The sequence below is a fragment of the Aethalodelphis obliquidens genome, unplaced genomic scaffold (genome assembly GCF_003676395.1).
Source record: "Aethalodelphis obliquidens isolate GAN/ISIS:26980383/991018 unplaced genomic scaffold, ASM367639v1 scaffold72, whole genome shotgun sequence".
In the NCBI taxonomy this organism is placed as follows: Eukaryota; Metazoa; Chordata; class Mammalia; order Artiodactyla; family Delphinidae; genus Aethalodelphis; species Aethalodelphis obliquidens.
Genome location: NW_020838016.1, coordinates 4605357 through 4623755, shown reverse-complemented (window position 1 = coordinate 4623755; position 18399 = coordinate 4605357). Strand labels below are relative to the sequence as shown.

Below are 18399 nucleotides of genomic sequence, written 5' to 3'. Positions count from 1 at the left end.
CCTCCTCCTTCCTCCATCTTTAAAGCCAACAATGGCTGGTTGAGTCCCTTTCATGCTTCAAATTTCTCCTGCCTCTTTTTCTGTCCTCCCATCTCTCTCTCACTGCATCCAGGAAAGGTTCTCAGCTTTGAAGGACTCATGTGATTAGATTGGGCCCACCCTGATAATCCAGGATAATCTCCTAATCTCAAAATCCCATAACATTAATCACATCTTTAAAATACCTTTTTCCATAAGAGGTAATGTATCCACAGGTTCCAGGAATTAGAACGTGGATGTCTTTGGCGGACCATCATTCTGACTACCCCATGGGGCTTGCACTTCAGGGGATATTGATACCATGAACTGACACGATACCCTAAAATGTCTCCCTCGAATACAGTAAATTATTTCAAGAGAATCCCCTTGTATGTGACCAGAAGAAGAAAAGAGCAAGGCTGAGCTAGGATATGGCTGCTAAGCAGGTTGCTGGCATCACTCGCTGCCTAAGTAACTAGTGCCCCACCCCAGCTTCAGAAGGTATGCAAACCAATTCATGCCTCAGGAAAGTGATCTACTGCTTCAGGATCTTAAAGTATGGTCTTTGGATCAGCAGCATCACAATACCCAGGAGCTTATTAGAAATGCAGACTCTCAGGCTGCAAGCTGTGCCCTACAGAACCAGAAAGTGCATTTTAACAAGATCCCCCAGGTAATTCATAAGCATATTAAAGTTTGAGAAGCACTGGTATATAGAGTTCTAAATGGTTCTCAACCTTGGCTGCCCATGAGAATTACTGGGGAGGTGGCTTTTTGTGGGTGTTTTTTTAAGTTTTATTTTGAAATAATTTCAGACTTACAGAAGAGCTGCAAAAATAGTACAGAGAACTCCCATATACCCTTCATTCAGCCTTCCAGATGTACATGACCATAGTACAAATATGAAAAGGAAGATATTAACATTGGCCCAATATCAATAATGAAGCCTCAGTATTTATTCGAATTTCACCGATTTTTTTCCCCTAAAGTCTTCCTTCCTTCCTGCCTGCCTTCCTTCCTTTCTTTCCTTCCTTTTTTTCAGGAACCAATCCAGAATCCCACATTTAGTTTTCATATCTGTACTTAGTCTTCTTCAATCTGTCCTCAATCCTTCCTTGACATTTTTGACGGGTACTGGTTAGTTGTTTTCTAGACCATTTCTCAGTTTGGGTTTGTCTGATGTTTTTTCATGATTTGATTAAGGTTGTGCATTTTTGGCACATACTCACAGGGAATACATGATGTTACTATGTCTTATTACCGGTGGTGTTTACCTTGACTACTTGGTTAAGGTGGTGTCTTCACTATAAAATGACCATTTTCCCCTTTATAATTAATAAATAACTTAGGGGAGATACTGTGACACTATGCAAATATTCTTTCTCCCCCAACTTCCATCCATTAAATTTTGTGTTTATTGGTGGATATTACTTGCAACAATCATTGCTGCGATGTTTTGTGATTTTCTATGTGTTAACTGGAATTCTGTAAGAAATAGCTCTTCCTTCTCCACCATTTGTAATAGAAATTTATTTTATTCTATCATTTTTTTTTTGTTTTTTGTTTTTTTTTCAGTACACGGGCCTCTCACTGTTGTGGCCTCTCCTGTTGCGGAGCACAGACTCCGGACACGCAGGCTCAGCGGCCATGGCTCACGGGCCCAGCCGCTCCGCAGCATGTGGGATCTTCCCGGACCGGGGCACGAACCCGTGTCCCCTGCACCGGCAGGCGGACTCTCAACCACTGCGCCACCAGGGAAGCCCTATCGTTATTTATTTTGTTACTCAAATCGTTCCAGCTTCGGCCATTGGGAGCTTTTTTGGGTTTTGTGTCCTTTTGACTTACTCCCATCTCTCACTCTCTTTTTTCATGTTATTTTTATTAATAGACTTTTAATTTTTAGAACAATTTTAGATTTATAGGGAAAAAACGCAGACAGTAAGTACACAGAGTTCCTGTACACCCTTCACTCAGCTTCCCCTAATGCTAACATCTTATATAGTCACAATATATTTGTCAAAACTAAGAAACTAACATTGTACATTACTATTAACTAAACTCCAAACTTTATTTGGATTTTGCCAAATCTTCCACTAATGTCCTTTTCTCATTCCAGGATCTAATCCAGGATCCTTGTTGCATTTTGGGCCCCATCCTTTTTTGAGCACTTCCTTCCTTACCACAAGATGTTCCAAACTTCTATTTTCTCTTCCCAGTTATGGAATAAACCACTTCTCTAAGGAGCCCCACCCAGGAAGTTTTGAAAAATCCCAAAGACCAGGCAGCACCCTAGATTAGTTAAATCAGACCTCTGGCTGTGAAACCCTGGCATTTGTACTTTTAAAAGCTCTCCAGTTAATTCCAACATGCACTTGAGATTGAGAACCACTGATCTAGACCTTACTTCAGGTACCTGAAAGACAGTTAAAACTATGAACGATATATGATATCACTTATATGTGGAATCTAAAATATGACACAAATGAACCAATCTATGAAACAGAAATGGAATCATGCACATAGAGAACAGACTGATGGTTGCCAAGGGGGAGGGGGTTGGGAGAAGGGATGGAGTGGGAGGCTGGGGTTAGCAGATGTAAGCTTTTATATATAGAATGGATAAACAGGTCCTACTGTGTAGCACAGAGAACTATATCCAATATCCTGGGATAAACCATAATGGAAAAGAATATAAAAAAGAATATGTATATATATATATATATATATATATATATATATATCTATAACTGAATCACTCTGCCATACAGCAGTAATTAACACATTATAAATCAACTATACCTCAATAATAATAATAATAATAAACTATGAATGATAAACCCCTAAAGAATTAGGTGTATTTCCCAGCAGGTTCTTATGTTCCCTGCAGACAGAAAACACTGTTTTGTTCATATCTAACCACCCAGAACGTGGCACACAGCAGGCGCTCAGAAATACAGAATGAATGAAAACGAAACAGGTGAACCAAGTCTTGGCTCCTTAGTGAAATTAGCCTCAGCCTGATTTTTCCCCCCGAATTCCTATCTCACATTAGACCTTTGTGTCATTCTGAGGTTTATGCCCACCACAAAGCCCCTGGGCACATTTCCCAGGCAGAACCCCTTGCATCTCCTCCCTGGAATCACCATGCTGGCTTCCCCTCACTGTGTCTGCTGTCAGCTCCCCTCGTTTGGGCTCTGTTCTGCCACCTTTACTTCCAACAGCCCTTATGGCAAATGTGTCAGAAAACACAGCAACATCTTCTTTATTCCTTTTGCTTTGTCCTTCCAAACTTTTTCTGGCCTGCTTCAATGTCTCAGCTTCTTCTGCAGAGAAGTACAAAGGGCACAGGCTCTGTAGCCAGCAGAACCAGAGTCAAATCCCAGTTCTCCCACTTATTAGATGTATACGCTTGGGCAAATAGCTGAACCTCTCTGAGCCTCTCTTTCCTAGTGTATAAAATGGGGGTTATATCACCTACCTTGCAGGATTGATGTGAGATGTCAAGAGAACATTTTTGCTAATCCAGAGCACAGTGTGCGGTCATAAATGGCAGTTGCGATGGTCACTGTCGCTGTTATTATTGCTGTTATTATTACTATTATTATTATTATTGGTAGTGGGAATCAGTTTCCTGAATTACACACTATTATTTGAAAGGGACAGGGCAAGGCAAATAAATTCTGTAAAAGAGAGCAAGACCTCTACCCATCTGTCCCAAGGATCTAGAGTAAGTAGTAGAAGTTCATTTAGACATTGCAGAAATCATTGCAGGCTCCTACACAGTCCAGAGTAAATGGTCAAAATTGCAGAAAGGCAACCTCAGCTAAAGCAAATAACTGCTGACACCACCATCGGTTTGCATAACCAACAGATGAAAAGTAACATCTTCAGAGTGCCTTTGTTTGCATAATCTCGTTTGACACCTCCCAACTGAAAGGTAGCTATTTTGACCAATTTGCAGATAAGGAAACTGAAGTGATAAGAAATATATTCACTGAACGAGCAAGTGATAAAAGTCAAAACTCACACACAGGTCTTTCTCACTCTGACATCCTTGTGGCTTCTACCACTGGTGGGTTTTTTTTGGTTGCTTTTTTTTTTTTTTTTTTTTGGGTGGGTGGTGGAGGGGGACAGGGATGGTTGTTGTAGTTTTTTGTTTGTTGTTTTTATTTCTGTGTAAGTTTACAGGTGTCAGAAGAGTACTCACCTCCAGGTCTACTTGAAATAGGAGTCTTCAGGAAAAGGCTTAAAAGACTGGACTACCTCATTGAAGAAAATGTCAAATTAAAAAATGGGTGAAGGGGATCAAAAAGTGTTAAATTTCCAGTTATAAAATAAATAAATCATGGGGATGTAATATATAGCATGGTGACTATAGTTACTATACTGCATATTTGAAAATTGCTAAGAAAGTGGATCTTAAAAGTCTTCATCACAAGAAGAAAAAATTTGTATGGTGACAGCTGTTAACTAGACTTATTACAGTGACCACTTCACAGTACATACAAATATCAAATCATTATGTTGTACACCTGAAACTAATATAATGTCATATGTCAGTTATACCTCAATTAAAAAAAAAATCAGGAAAAATATGCTGGCCTTTCCCCTTCTCATTTGGCCACCCCTTTAGCATTTGGTCTTCTCCCTTTAGCTTAGTGGAGGAGCGTTTTCCTAGCAACTTGTTTGTGCCACCAACTAATCAATGAATCAAGTAACTAACCAATCAGCTAACATGCTGAGCCTATGCTAGGGGCTGTGGGGACGCCAGGAAAGATGCCTAGGCCCTGCCTTCAGGCCAGTGCAGGAAACAGAAACAACCCACTGAAACAGAGTACATGGGGTCAAGGATCAAAGGAGAGAGGTCTGGGAAGGGTCTGCAGGAGCAGGGACCCATCTGGAATGATGATGGGAGGACGGGTTTGGGATGGGGTAAGGACTGGAGAGGGAGCTTCTGAGGGAAAGAACTACAATAAAGACCAGGAGGAGGAAATGGGGGGGGTGGGTGATGCGCCAGCTGTGAAGACAGCAGCCGCCTGTGGCCCATACTTGTTTTCAAGGAGTAGTGAGAAATAGGATTGGGGTCTAAATATGGTGTGTCATGAAACAAACAGCAAATTTGCTCATCATGTGCTGAGACATACAGTTGTGAAGGGTTTTGAGCTACACAGGCATATATTTGATGTTTAAGTCAGCTCTAAACATTTGCTAATCACCTCGGCACCGATTTGTTACCTGACTTAAACTAACTAGAATAATTAGTTCTCAGTGTTAAAAAAAAGAAAGTACTCAAGACACCCACAGACACTGCAAAGTGCCTAGGACCTTGGTGTATTCAAATTAGAAATTTCTTTTAAATGTTAGTTGACAGGAAGAAACATCAAAAGTGAAAGCTGCGATTTCAGAACAATAACATGTAGGTGCAAGCAGCCAGAATGGAGCAGAGATAATTATGTAATCTTACTGGCAGGCAAAATGCCCCAAACCAAATACTTTTTAAGATGGTATGGAGTACCTGACTGCTACCTTTTCTGAAGTGACCAGGAGAGAATTCCAATTTTCATAAATCTTGTACCCAATATTAAGGTTGCAAATTATGTCTTTCTATTCACATGTATTTTGTTAGAATCTTTACTTAAACCTGTCCTTACAGTGAACATCTCTGAGGCACACACAGAAAGACTGAGATAATAACTATGTTGTGGCTTTTAAAACTAAATAATAAGATAAATAACAAAATGCATGGATCTCTGCTAACCTTTAAACTATTTTTCTGATGCTTTAACTTCCTAGATTGTTCTGTGGACACTGAGAGATTTCTAAACAGAATGCAGGTCTTTTCTCTGTGGGGATGGAGGATTAGGAGGTGAGAAACCTTTTCAAAAACAGACATAAGATGTTCTATGCATATATTGCAACCTCAAACCCTGGGAAAGTATTTTTCACCTTCCTAACCTATATTTGAGTCCCAGACTGTAAGCGGTATTCTGATTCATACTTACCCACGAGCAAACAAGGAATCAAGGCGTAGGAAAACCACATGATAAGACTTGTCTCGATTTCTTCTAGAACCATTGTGAGGGTCTCTGTTTGGCAGGCTCAGTTTGACCTGGAACATTGTTTCCTTCCAGAATGAAGCACTCTTTCCGTATCAGCCATCCTTGCTTCGGAACGCAGAAGTTGGAGCTGAGTCTGAGTCGCTGTAAAGCCTGAATTGTTCTGGAAAGAGGAGCCAGCCCAGACACCTCAGAAGAGGCGGGCTGGGCAGCACCCTCCTTTCTGCCCAAACCCAGATGTTGCATCAGGGGGTGTGGCCTAGGAGAGTTCCAGAGAAAAGATAACTGGGAAGCTTAAGAATCTGCATGGGGGAGATACCTGGATCATAGGCTCTGCTCTGGGGGACCCTGGTGGTCTCCAGAGGCACCCCTGGCAGTAGCAGGCAAGATTATCTGAACTTATCAAATAGCTCTTCTCTTCCAACTCTCTCTCCGGTGAGTTCATGCAAGCTAGGTACTGATTAGCTGTTTTTCTACATCTCCACTTCAAAAAAAGTAGAGAAGTTTAAAAATTTTTTTCTAAATATCTTTTATAGAGTCAGGAGGTGAAGAATATATAGCTTCATATGTGCTTGCATCTGCAAAAAGAAAACCCGGAAGGAGATAGAGAAAACTACCAAGATTGTTTACCTTGGGGCAAAGGGAGTGGGAATCGGGAAGACAGAGGAGAAAAATGGGAACGAGACTCTTTCCACTACCTTTTGTTTGTTTGGGGATTTTAAAAAATTGTTTTTATTGTGGTAAAATACACATAACATAAATTTACCATCTTAACCATTTTTAAGTATACAGTTCAGTGGTATCAAATACATCCAAATTGTTGTACAACCATTACCACCATCGGTCCATGTAACTCTTTTCATTTTGTAAAACTGAAACTCTATATCCATTAAACAATAACTCCGCCTTCTCCCCTCTCCTGGAAACCACCATTATACTTCTCTTTATGATTTTGACTACTCTAAGTACCTCATATAAGTAGAATCATGCAGTACTTGTCTTTCTGTGACTTACTTATTTCACTTAGCATAATGTCCTCATGTTTTGCCCATTTTGTAGTATATGGCAGAATTCCCTTCCTTTTTAAGGCTGAAAAATAGTCCATATACATTTTGCTTATCCATTCATCCATTGATGGACACTTGATTTGCTTCCACGTTTTAGCTATTGTGAGTATAATGCTGCACTGAACACAGATGTACTAATATCTCAAGACCCTGCTTTCAATTATTGTGGGTGCTGTTATCTTTTTATATTGTTTGATTACTGAACCATGTGAATGTATTATTGAAAACTTTATTTAAATTTTTTAAATTGGAAGGAAAATCTTATGGTAGGGTTTGGCCCCTTAAAATGTCAGTTTTTTAGACTCTAAACACTCCACGTGTGCAAACGCCTCAGTGGAAAGAACATGAATTTTAGAGTGCAACACATTTGGTTCCAGTGTCAGAATTTATTTGCAATATAACCTTGGGAAAGTTACTTATTTATTCATTCAACAGACATTCACTAAGGGCTTTTATTATGTACTAGATCCTGGGAATTCGATAGTTCCTGCCCTCAACCAAAACCTAGTGGAGAAAATGGACATGAGAATAGTCACAAATCAATACTGAAAATGAAGTGACAGAAATATTCACAAGGGAATAAAGGAGCATTAAAGAGAAACACCTAACCCAGCCTGGGGGTTCAAAGAAGACTTCTTGGAGGTGACTTTGGGCTGAGTATTAAATGCTGAAAAAAATCAGTCAGCCAGCCATAGCGTGTTTGGGAAACCACGATAAGTTTGATGCAACTGGAGAGCAAGGTTGGAGTGGCAAGAAATGGGGCTCGAAGGTAGACAAAAACAGGATTCAAGAGAGAGCTTTGAATGCCTTGTTGAGGAGCTCAGAGTTTATCCTGAGGCAATGATGGTTAAAAGCTCAAATCTAATCTGTCATTCCCTGTATTTGAGCTTTAAAAAATTTATGACTAGGGTAGAGAAAATCGTGGAAGCGGCCAGACTGGAGGCAGGTGGGCCAGAAGGGAGGGATGTGGGTCAGCCAGTTGAGAGATGTTGGCTTCCACTAGGTTTTCCCATGTCTGTAGAGAGAAGTGACTAAATTCAAATGATGGAGGTAGAATTGACAGCTCCTAGATGTTGAGTGGATTGGCGGAGGAGGAGGCAAACATGATTTTCACGTTCGTTTGAATAACTAGGTGGATGACAGCATCCCAACATAAATAATGTTAAGGAGGTGGGGTGGGAGCAGGGCAGGCAGGGTTGGGAATGGTACAGAAAAAGGCTGCATGTGTTCAGTTTGATACACTCGACTTTGAGGTGCTCATATGGGCAGGGGCAGTCTCCAATATTCAAATGATCTTTGTCTCAGTTTATGAGTGTCAGGGTATGGCACCACTTCCCCTACATTCAGCATTTCATTGGTAGCTGAGACCAGCAAGTGGGTGAGAACATTCAGGGAGAGTATGTAGATTAAAGAGACGTGTGGATACGCTCCAGGAGAAGACCTGCATTTAAAGGACCAGCACAAGCAAAATGACATAGGAAGATATAGGGGGAATAAATAGGTCAGAGAGGTCGTCCTGGAACAAACTATGGTCCTGGAAATGATGAGGGATGGAGTGATCACCAGGGGGGGTGCAGAAAAGAGTCACTGAGTAAATTATCAAAAAATGTCTCCTGGATTTACATCACCTAGAGGTCATTTGTAATCTCAGTAAGAGGAGTTTCAGCGGAGAACTTGGATCAGAAGCTAGATAGTTATAGGCTGAGGATTGGATGGGAAAAGTAGTGCTCTTTTGATGTGAAGGGGAAGAAAGCAACTCTATGAGCGTCATTTTTATAAAACAATGTCTTGCATAATATTTGTGGGAATTAAAGAATGTAGACAAAGCACATTAGCACAGTGCCAAGGACACAGTAGGTCTTCACAAATGCTGTATTAACCATTTGTTATATTAATAATATTAACAATAAATACATTAGGGTTTATTTGCTCTGACTGGCTGGCCCTTTGTGGGCTGCCCATCTTTCACTTTGGCCCCTGGATCAGCAAAAAAAGCTTCCAGTTGGTGACACCTATTAGAGGGTGGTCATTAAAAGCATGGACTCTGGAGCCAGACTGTCTGGGTTGGTATTGGTGCTCTGCCACTTACTGTGTTTTTTTCGCCAAGTCTTTTAAACAATGTTTTAATGTCCTCCTCTGTAAACTGGAGACAACTGTAATAGTACCTAATTCGTAGGGCTGTTGTGAGGATTATATGAAATGGTACACTTAGAACAGAATCTGGCAAAGTAAATATACAATAAGTATTCGCTGTATATCTTTTAACTACATCAAGGTCAAGGACACTTGCTGCATCCTCTCCTTGATCCCTGCACTCTATACACATTTCCATATATTATACGACAGACTTGCAAGGTATTGATAAAATTTGATTCCCAACTTTTCAGATGAGGACACATCTGAAGTTTATTTACTGTAGATCCCAGAGCCAGTCAGGGATGGAGACAGGAATTCCAACAGAGATCTGCCTAACTCCAAGTTCTTTTCACTCACCTTACTACCTCCCAATTAGTACCGAAGGAGGGCTCACAATGTGTCTGAGGGACGTAAAAGAGTTAGTGATCTAGGAGATCAGCAAAGGCTTTAGAGAACGGACAATCCTCAATATGGAATTCCAAGGATGTACCCGTTTAGATTTGGATAGGAAAGATGTGCTTGCAGTTAAGCATTCCAACTGGGAGAATGGCATGGGAAGGCCCAAGGATGGAAAAGTTGAGGGGAAAACAGACTGAGGATGAAAAGGAAAAGGAAAGTAAACAGAAAATGGGAGAAAGAACAAGACTCATTTAGTTATGTGATGGGGGAGGAAGGAGAGTTGTTCACCAAACCTTGAGGTGTTAAGATAGCTCAACCTGGGCATGGGTCCCTGTCAAGATGCCCCCGCCCAGCACTTGACAAGTGACAAGCCATGTTGTCACTTGTCATGACATGTTGACATGACATGTTGCCATGTTGACAAGGCAGTACTGCCTGCCAATCCTTCACAAGCCACTGCAGAAAGTCTCTGACCTGGGCTCAGCACACCTCTAGGGGCACTGAGGGGTAATGCTACCTGCCTGCCACAAGCTTTTGAATGGCAGTTCCTCTCAGGACTGGTCCATGAATCAACAAGGAACTCAGACGATCCACCTCTGCATGGGCCATGCCACTGGGTGAGAACCTCTGAAGGGCTGTGCCTCACTTGCTAGCCCCTACCCTTGCCTGGATCCCCGACTCTGATCTTGCCTTTCTCTTCTGGCTTTGAGGAACTTCTCTTTCTACACTTTCTCATCAGCTGGTTGTGATATTTTGTCAATGCAACATGCCAAAACCAAACTGTCCTCTAACCTGTTGCTGCACTTCTCAGATTAATTTCCGCTGCACTTCTCAGATTAATTTCCACGGCCTTCCAGAGTTGAAGATGATCAGTCACCTATGCCTGAAGATGAACAGCTGGAAGAACAAAGCTATTTTCTATCATAAAGAAGTACAGTCTAGAAATAGGAATTTTTTTTCCTATTACACTATTTGCAGCTTGAATATTTAATTACAGAAAGAAAAGCAAGGAGTTAAAGGTTTTTGTGGAAAAGTAAAGAGTGGGGAAGGAAAAGGAGATTGATGGTCAAGGAAGAGAATCCCGAGCCCTCTGAGCCCCACAGGGCTGGGACTAGAATGAAGCAAGGGAGGCACCAAGGGTGCAAAATTTCAGGCACTCACTCTTAGGGTTGTGCAAATGCAGGGTAGGTCCTGGTGCCCTGGCACAGACCACGTGGTCAGTTAATTGCAATAACCCTTCCTTCCTCTACTTAACACAAAATAGTTCTCTTCCCTTTACCAAGATTCCTAAATATCTGTCCTGTGTTTTAGCACATCTGACATTTAATTGTAACCCACTGTCTAAATTATTACTATTATATTTTTTTTCTGGAAGTAACACAGTGTATTTAAACAGTGGAATTCTCCTTGTCATAGATTTTTCTAACTCCCGCTTCCACTGAGTCTGCTCCAGATGTAACTTTCACACACTTTCAAGCTCTGGTTTTCAGGGTTCTTACAGCCCTTTTTCAACCTCCTCTGAACGTTATTTTCTTCTTCAATTTCCTGCCTCGTTTATTGTCTGGCACCAGTGCAGAACATCAGGAATTTAACCTCCCTTAACCTCAATTCTTTCCTTAGGGGGTGATGAATTAAAACCCTTAAGTCTGTCAAACTGCCCTCCTTCCTGTAGTTATAACTGATTCTTTTCTGTGACATTTCCCAACAACTTCTCTTAAGATGTAGAATCAAGCCTTATTCAGAATAGTCCTTTGTAGTTAAAAGTTCCGTGTTTAAATAAAACAAATACCATTTTATTCAATTCTAAAATTTGAAAACCAGAAACAATGCTCTGTAATATAGTGAAGATCTTAATAATTTTCAAATGATTTTGATTGCTGTATTTTCAGTCATTCACTGGTTTAATCCTAGTCATCACTGATTCTATTAAGTGAAGCACACAATATGCTCAGTCTGTTTTATGAGGCCTCCAACCATCCTATATAAATTAACACCCCACTCTCACTCTCCGACCTCCTCATCTTGCTCTGTTTTTTCTTCATAGCACTTCTCCATTAGGCATTACATCACTAGAAATGAAAGTTTTAGGACAGTTTTTGGACAAATTTGTCCATTTTCTTCACTATCATTTTGCTAGGTTAGAACAGTCTGGCACCTACGCAATCAAACATTTGACATGAGGTGGTTGGATGGTTGGTTGAAGGACAAGTATCTCCAAAAGCAAAACAAAGACACAAAACCATATACATAGATATAACCATTCAAAAAGTATTTTTCTCATCTTGACGCCAAGTGATTAGCATATGCGCTGATGAAATCAGTACTTGTTTTCTTCTACAACATCCCCCTTATCTACAGTCTAGAAACCATATCAAAAGAAGTAAATGTTTGGCATTACTTGTTCCAAGAAAAGACATGCTTATTCAGGGATCACTAATTTCTTCTACAAATGCTCAAAAAAAAAACAAATTTAATAACCATTCCGGTATTTAACCTAAAACAGACAACACTTTAGTCTCATTCTGGACTCCACCTGTCTCCATAATTTCCTGAAAGCTATCTCCAAATGTTCTACATAGCTTCTGAGCCTAGAGATTTAAAGCAACTAAATACCTTAACTACCTTAGATGTCTATTCTTAATTGTCTATTTATGCTTGTCTTCCTGTTCGAGAGTCATTATCATTCCACCGAGGTACAAGAAAACATGGAGAGGAAATTGAGTACTCTTTGTCTTCTTTGTAGTTATAACTACAAATAAAATTTGCAACATTATTTCAAAATACTGAGACCAGCTTTCCCTGAAGCTTTAAAAACAGCTTAAAAAAGTAATTTGAGTGGAAACATTTAGAAAATCAGCCAGTCCAATTGGTAAATTAAAAGTTTGTGTGAATCCTTTGTAGGCATCAGGCCAATTCTGAAGTATTTGAGATAATGAAAGTGCTCCAGCCAACAAACATACCCTCAAAAAGACACTGTGGTTTAAAACATTTACCTTCGTGAACACCGCCAATAATAACAAAAACTCCTCCTCCTGCTCTTCAAAACCTCACCAAGCCCAGTTTATGTTCTACTCATTAAACAAACAAGTCTCAGCAAACTGTATACTTTCAAATCACAAGAACCCCTCATTAGTAAACAAGAAAAATATATTTCTTTGGTCATTTGGTTTTAGGTCAACAGCAAAAAACTAGGGTGTGGAGTATGCACAGCATGCTTGGTCTGTAAGAGTTTAGAAGATGACAGAGTTGAGTCATATAAACTTGCTAAACCAATAGAACCAGTTTATCAGAAGAGAGGAGCTTCCTACCTTGCCTTGCAGTAGAATAAAATACAGGTTTTCCCCAGAAGCAGTAATATGGCATTTTCAAAAAGTTCACTGGATGCTGTTCAAAACATAAAATGAGGATGTCATCTATCCTGTATCAAATGTACTTTAAGTTAGAAGCAACCTCAGTTGTGAAGCCATTCGAAAACAGTTAAAGGATGTATATAAATACAGGATTACAAAGGATTTCCTTTTCTTCTAGCAAAATATTAAAGTGGAAAAGTTAAAGCATGCTGAAATGCTACATTCCTAATTTATTGATTTGGACATTGCACCTGAAGCATTTCTGCAAAATGGTAAGTTTCCAGATAACTCCAAGTTATAGGAAAAACAGGGAGTAACAGTAACTACATTTGGAGACTTGAACTAAGGGGGAATAAAGGCTGGGAAAGAGCCTTTTTTACACTTTTAATTTTGTTTTTAACCATATGCATTGGTAAAAATAAGGGAAGCATCCATACCATCTGATGCCTTCTGGGAATTCAAATTTAGTATTATCAGCTTCTCATTTTTCAGGGGAAAGCAGAACTCTGGATTTTATGTGAAATCTCCCAATTTTAAAATGTTAACCATTACTTTTTTAAGCATTGTGGGTTGAACTGTATTGGCTGTATCCTGAACAGGGCACCTTGCAAGATGGGAGAAGGGTAGTGGTGGTGAGTTTTGGACTTCTCAACAGCAAAAAAAGTGGCCGGGCTTGCCCAGAGAAGAGGTGCCTTTTCCTAATTCTCACAATGTACCTACACAGACAGTAGTGGCCCTGCTTCTCGCAATCTCTGGATTAGATGATAGAATTAAAGCATTAACACTGGAGATAACTTATGTGCCACTGATCTATCCACATATCTATGAGGATAACATCATTCTAACAATCCAAGTTGCTCATCTGCTAGGCTTTTTATTCTTCCAGCAATGGCAGTTGATTGCACTTAAGGCCTTCTGATTTTAAGTGATATGTCTGTGACACACCATCTTTAATAGTGCCAGGTGCCTGTGTTACCGTGTATAGTCAAAGACGTGTAATATATGTTTGTGAATATGTATTCAGCTGAACTTAAGGACTTATGACCAAATAACAGATACAGCAGCAATAGCTTTTTGTTACTGAGTTTATATAAAGTTCTGAAAAACCTTCTTCCAAGATTTTGGAGAAGTTATTTGTAGAAGTGGGTTGGGCAGGGTTATGTGTGTTATGAATATTTAAATTGATAGTTAAGCATCTCCTCACAGATGGAAGAAAACTACTGTAATACTGCTCTTCCCAGGACTTTCCTCCTTGTCTAAAAACAAGCACAGAGAAGCCAATGTGTCACAATATAGAGTGTATCAGGCTGGGAATAAGGTTTCTAATACAAGTCCTGCTACTAGCTAGCTATGTTGATGTTTTCTAAGATGGTTCTAGTTCTTAAGAAAATTAATTCATGCTTTTAAAAAACAGTCATTGATGTAAAGATTGGTTTTAAGACTTTTAAAAAATTGATAAAATGTTGAAGTAGAAAATTAAGTAGTTCCCAGTGAGGTTTCATCACATAATAGGAGGAGCACACAATAGCTATTATTGGCACACAAGGACTATCTAGGAATTCCCTAGTTATTATAAATCTAATTATGGCACAGAAATATGCATTCTGCTTCCAGTGCTACTCCATTCCTAGCTACTTTCTCAAAATCCTTAACATCAGCTCTGCAGGGTTTGCTATAAATAGCTCATGTCTGTGATACAAAGTAGTAATTGAGTTGCTCCTCTCCTTTTTTTTAAACAAATAATCCATTTTTTAAATAAGGAAGACTGGGGGGTGGGGACCACAAAGAGGTGGAAAATAAAAAGAAAGCATCATCAAATGTTTGTTTAAGATTAAGAAGATGTTTGCTACCTAGTCATTTTACAACTACTTTAAAACTATTTTCCTCAATTTATATTCAAGTGATTTTACAGCAAAAAAGGTAAGAATACATGACTTTTGTTTCCATTAAACTTGCCTACTAATAATCATCTTAATAAACAAAGGGGGCTGAGAAAGATAATGAAATATGAACTAAAAGGATTTAAAAGCAGATGTAATGAAGACAGAAAATTGTACAATGTCTATATTTGCTAACTCCTATTGCTTAGTGAGAGAAGTCAGGGCTGCCACCCAGTGGCAATGTAAGTCTTTAAATGATCTGAAGATTTAGAGAATTAAAAAAACATTTAAAATAAAACAAACTTAAAAAAACCAAAGTCAAAAACCTCATGAATTAGACAACTTCAATTTTAGAATCAGTAATTCTGGTGTCTTAAATGTCTGTTCATAACATATTAAAGAATGGAAACATTCATTTGCGTAGGCAGCATTGGGGAAATTTTTTAAAATCTCATGACTTTCTACTATTTACTAAGTTATGTGGTTTTAGTAAGTATTTTCTATTAAAATATTGAAAGTACTTTGCTTAAATTAAATCTCCAGAATTTATAGTGGGGGGAAAAGCTGTGACCATAAAGTATAACTGGTTTTCTTCTGTGATGTATAGAAATAGATTAAATACGCTACAGTAGCCTCTCATCCATACACCCAAACTTCTGCTTGATAAACAAAAACTTAATAGAAGCATCTGAAAATATAAGATTCTAAAAATAATTTTCCCTTACCATTAGCACATCACATCTTTTCCTCAGGTATACATCAATTTTAGTGTCCCAGTCAATAAAATTCAAAGCTGAAAGAAGAAAATGAGAATAGTAGAAATACTATGCCTGATAATTATTGATTTTTTTTTTTGGTGGGGTTGGGGAGAACCAAGTATCTCATTGCCTCTTACTTCTTCAAACTTTGGCCATAGCTTTTTTCATATTGACACAGATATAACATATTCAAAAATAAGATGCTTTGGTAAAATAACACTAGGGGAAAAAAATAACACTAGAGCATCCATTTACAGTTTGAAAAGCTAAATATCTCAGAGACTGTTTTGTTCTCTTGAATAACCAGATGAGAGAGAAGCACCAAAAAAAAACAAAAAAAAACTTAGGAATTTACAGATTTTTGTTTCCAACAGTTGTAAATTTAAATTGTACAAGATATGTTTTCTAACCTATGTCCCGTATGTTTTGCTTTACACTGAAAACAAACGAATTTTGGAAAATAATGACAGACACAACATACTTGATATTTACAATGGCTTGTGACAAATATAATACCTGAAAATAATTTCTAATTTTCCATTTATTATTGCTATTTAGTCACAGAAAAGATTAACAACTCTCCAAGAAATTTATTTTAGCATATGCCATATATTGATATAATTGATATAATAATTTTATATGAAGAGAACCATTGCAGAAGTAACTAAGGTGGTGCCCTTACAAGGAAATAAAGGAAAGGCAATAAAGAAATTCTTCCATATAAAGACTTTCGATTTGCATCATTTTTTCAAAATATAAAACCTTAATATTAGAAGCGAAGAGAAAAAGAGCAAAAAAAAAAATAAAACAGAAGACCAAGGATAAGGAATTGCTCTATGCAGATGTTTGGCATATGTAGTATATATGAATGAACTGAGTTATAATAAAAATACTTATGTATTATAGTCAATTTTCATATAGAGTTAGAAACAGCAATTTCCAATCAAGCATGACTGGACTGATATTTTCTCAGTCTTCACATGACGAATTACAACTGTATAGCAGTCACTTCTGGTCAGCAGTATCATGATAAATGCTTGATAAGATACAATTTTTCTCCTTGTTCACTTGTAAAAATTGGTGCCTTTTTGTAATGTTCTACAAGTTCTTCCATGGTGCTGAATTTACGCTGCCCAATGCAGTAGACAGTCTCTTTTAGTTGGACTTTAAAATGCTTGTTTTTCCCTTGTGCTTTTAGTGATACTGAAAAATCATTTGGCTAAAAGAGAAAAAAATTTTGAAAGACATCTATTAGCATTTTTATATTAAACTAGTAACAGCTAAAATGTGAGCACTTTAAGTACTAGGCACAATACTAAATTATTTACATGAATTATCTCCTTTATGCCTCAAAACAAACCCATTTTACAGATGAAAAAAAAATCAAGGCTGAAGAGAAGCTGAGTTGCCTAAGATCATCCATCTAGTTAACAAAAGAGCCAGGATTCAAATCGAAGCAGCCAGACTCTTAAGTCTCTTAACTATTATGCTCTACCTAACACCAGGGCAAATCCTTTAGTTTAACATCTGAAGCATAAAAACTATCTTCTCTCCATTCAAACTACTGGAGAAACATAGGAGAAAATCCAAGACATCCACCCCTTTTCAATTAGTAGCTAACAGTAGCTGTCTTACAGAGTAAATACTCTGAAATCTCAAAGATGAAGGACACAAAAATGAGAACTAATTTAAACTCTAATAAGAGATCATAAACTCAAATGCCTATAAGGGGCAAAAAAGAAATGTAAACAATGGCCAGGGTGGCTATATAGGGGGAAACAACAGTACATGGCCAATCTAAAGGAGGTGGCCACTTAACTGCCAATTGTTGCCTTGTAGGAATACGGCTCAACATTGATAGGCCTTCCAATTTTAAAAGGGAAATCTGATGTCTAAATTCTTATACTAAATCTCCCAATATTTAAAAACTGACAATGAATTCAAATGTTTAAAAACACTGTGCAGGTCAAATGAAATATGCCTATTTGAGACCTCTACTTTAAAAATTCGACTACTAAAAGTAATGGTATATTTTGGATAATATCTATGCTTAATTACCCACAAGAAAATACACAGTATTTTGCAATCAAGTTTTAGGTTTTTTTTTTTTTAACCTCACACTCTTCTGAATAGTCTATATCAACCTCTTATACAGTTACTGCCAAAGTTTCAAACAGTGGGTTTCTTGGAAACATCTTATGGTTATTTACCACCCACTCCAGGGTCACTCCCTTCTAATCCTTCTGCCCACTGCTTGTCCTAGAAAGTAGGGCCAGGTCAGGCACCTAACAGAAAACAAATCCCACCACTCTTCCCTATCATAAATCACCTTCTCCTTCTGAGGGGTTATGTACAGGCCCCCATTTCCTGAACTTCACATCAGGCAGTTCAATTAATTTCAATCTCGCCCTCTCATCTTTCCCACCCCTCACCCCTTAAACACACACACACACCACTCAAACAGATAGGTCTTCTTTCTTTCTTTCAACCTTCTATACAATCATACACTAACTTTTGTACAAATACATATACACAAAAAAAGCCAATACTACTCATGGAAAAGTAGTGATATCCTTTATCAAGGAAAAATAAAGGCCATTTTTAAGGGAAATGAGTATTGTCAAATTCTAAAATCCTAGATAGTACCCAAAAGAGCCCACAAAACTATTTTCTTATTCAATTTTTATGGTTTTACAGTTTTATTGTTTTACTAGTATTGGAACAGAATTTATCTT

The 18399-nt window shown here is 38.3% G+C and overlaps 2 protein-coding genes across 8 annotated transcripts in view; both read right to left on the bottom strand.

Annotated features, from left to right (window-relative positions):
• IL20RB (interleukin 20 receptor subunit beta) overlaps nucleotides 1–6237 on the bottom strand; it is a 31016-nt gene extending 24779 nt beyond the window's left edge. For 3 of the 4 annotated variants that reach the window (XM_027091658.1, XM_027091657.1, XM_027091660.1), the window contains exon 1: nucleotides 6021–6237. Coding sequence is in view for 2 of the 4 variants with exons in the window: in XM_027091657.1 (XP_026947458.1) it covers nucleotides 6021–6093 (73 nt within the window). In the remaining 2 variants the exon portion in view is untranslated. Of the gene's footprint in view, nucleotides 1–5776; nucleotides 5862–6020 lie in introns of all 4 variants that reach the window. The other variant, XM_027091659.1, reaches the window with a different exon arrangement.
• A 1603-nt stretch (nucleotides 6238–7840) lies between these two features.
• The window catches only part of NCK1 (NCK adaptor protein 1), a 91026-nt gene continuing 80467 nt past the window's right edge, over nucleotides 7841–18399 (bottom strand). For 2 of the 4 annotated variants that reach the window (XM_027091655.1, XM_027091656.1), the window contains exon 4: nucleotides 16188–16883. In XM_027091655.1, the coding sequence (XP_026947456.1) occupies nucleotides 16689–16883 (195 nt within the window). In that variant the 3' untranslated portion in view covers nucleotides 16188–16688. Of the gene's footprint in view, nucleotides 16884–18399 lie in introns of all 4 variants that reach the window. The other 2 variants (XR_003429713.1, XM_027091654.1) reach the window with 2 other exon arrangements.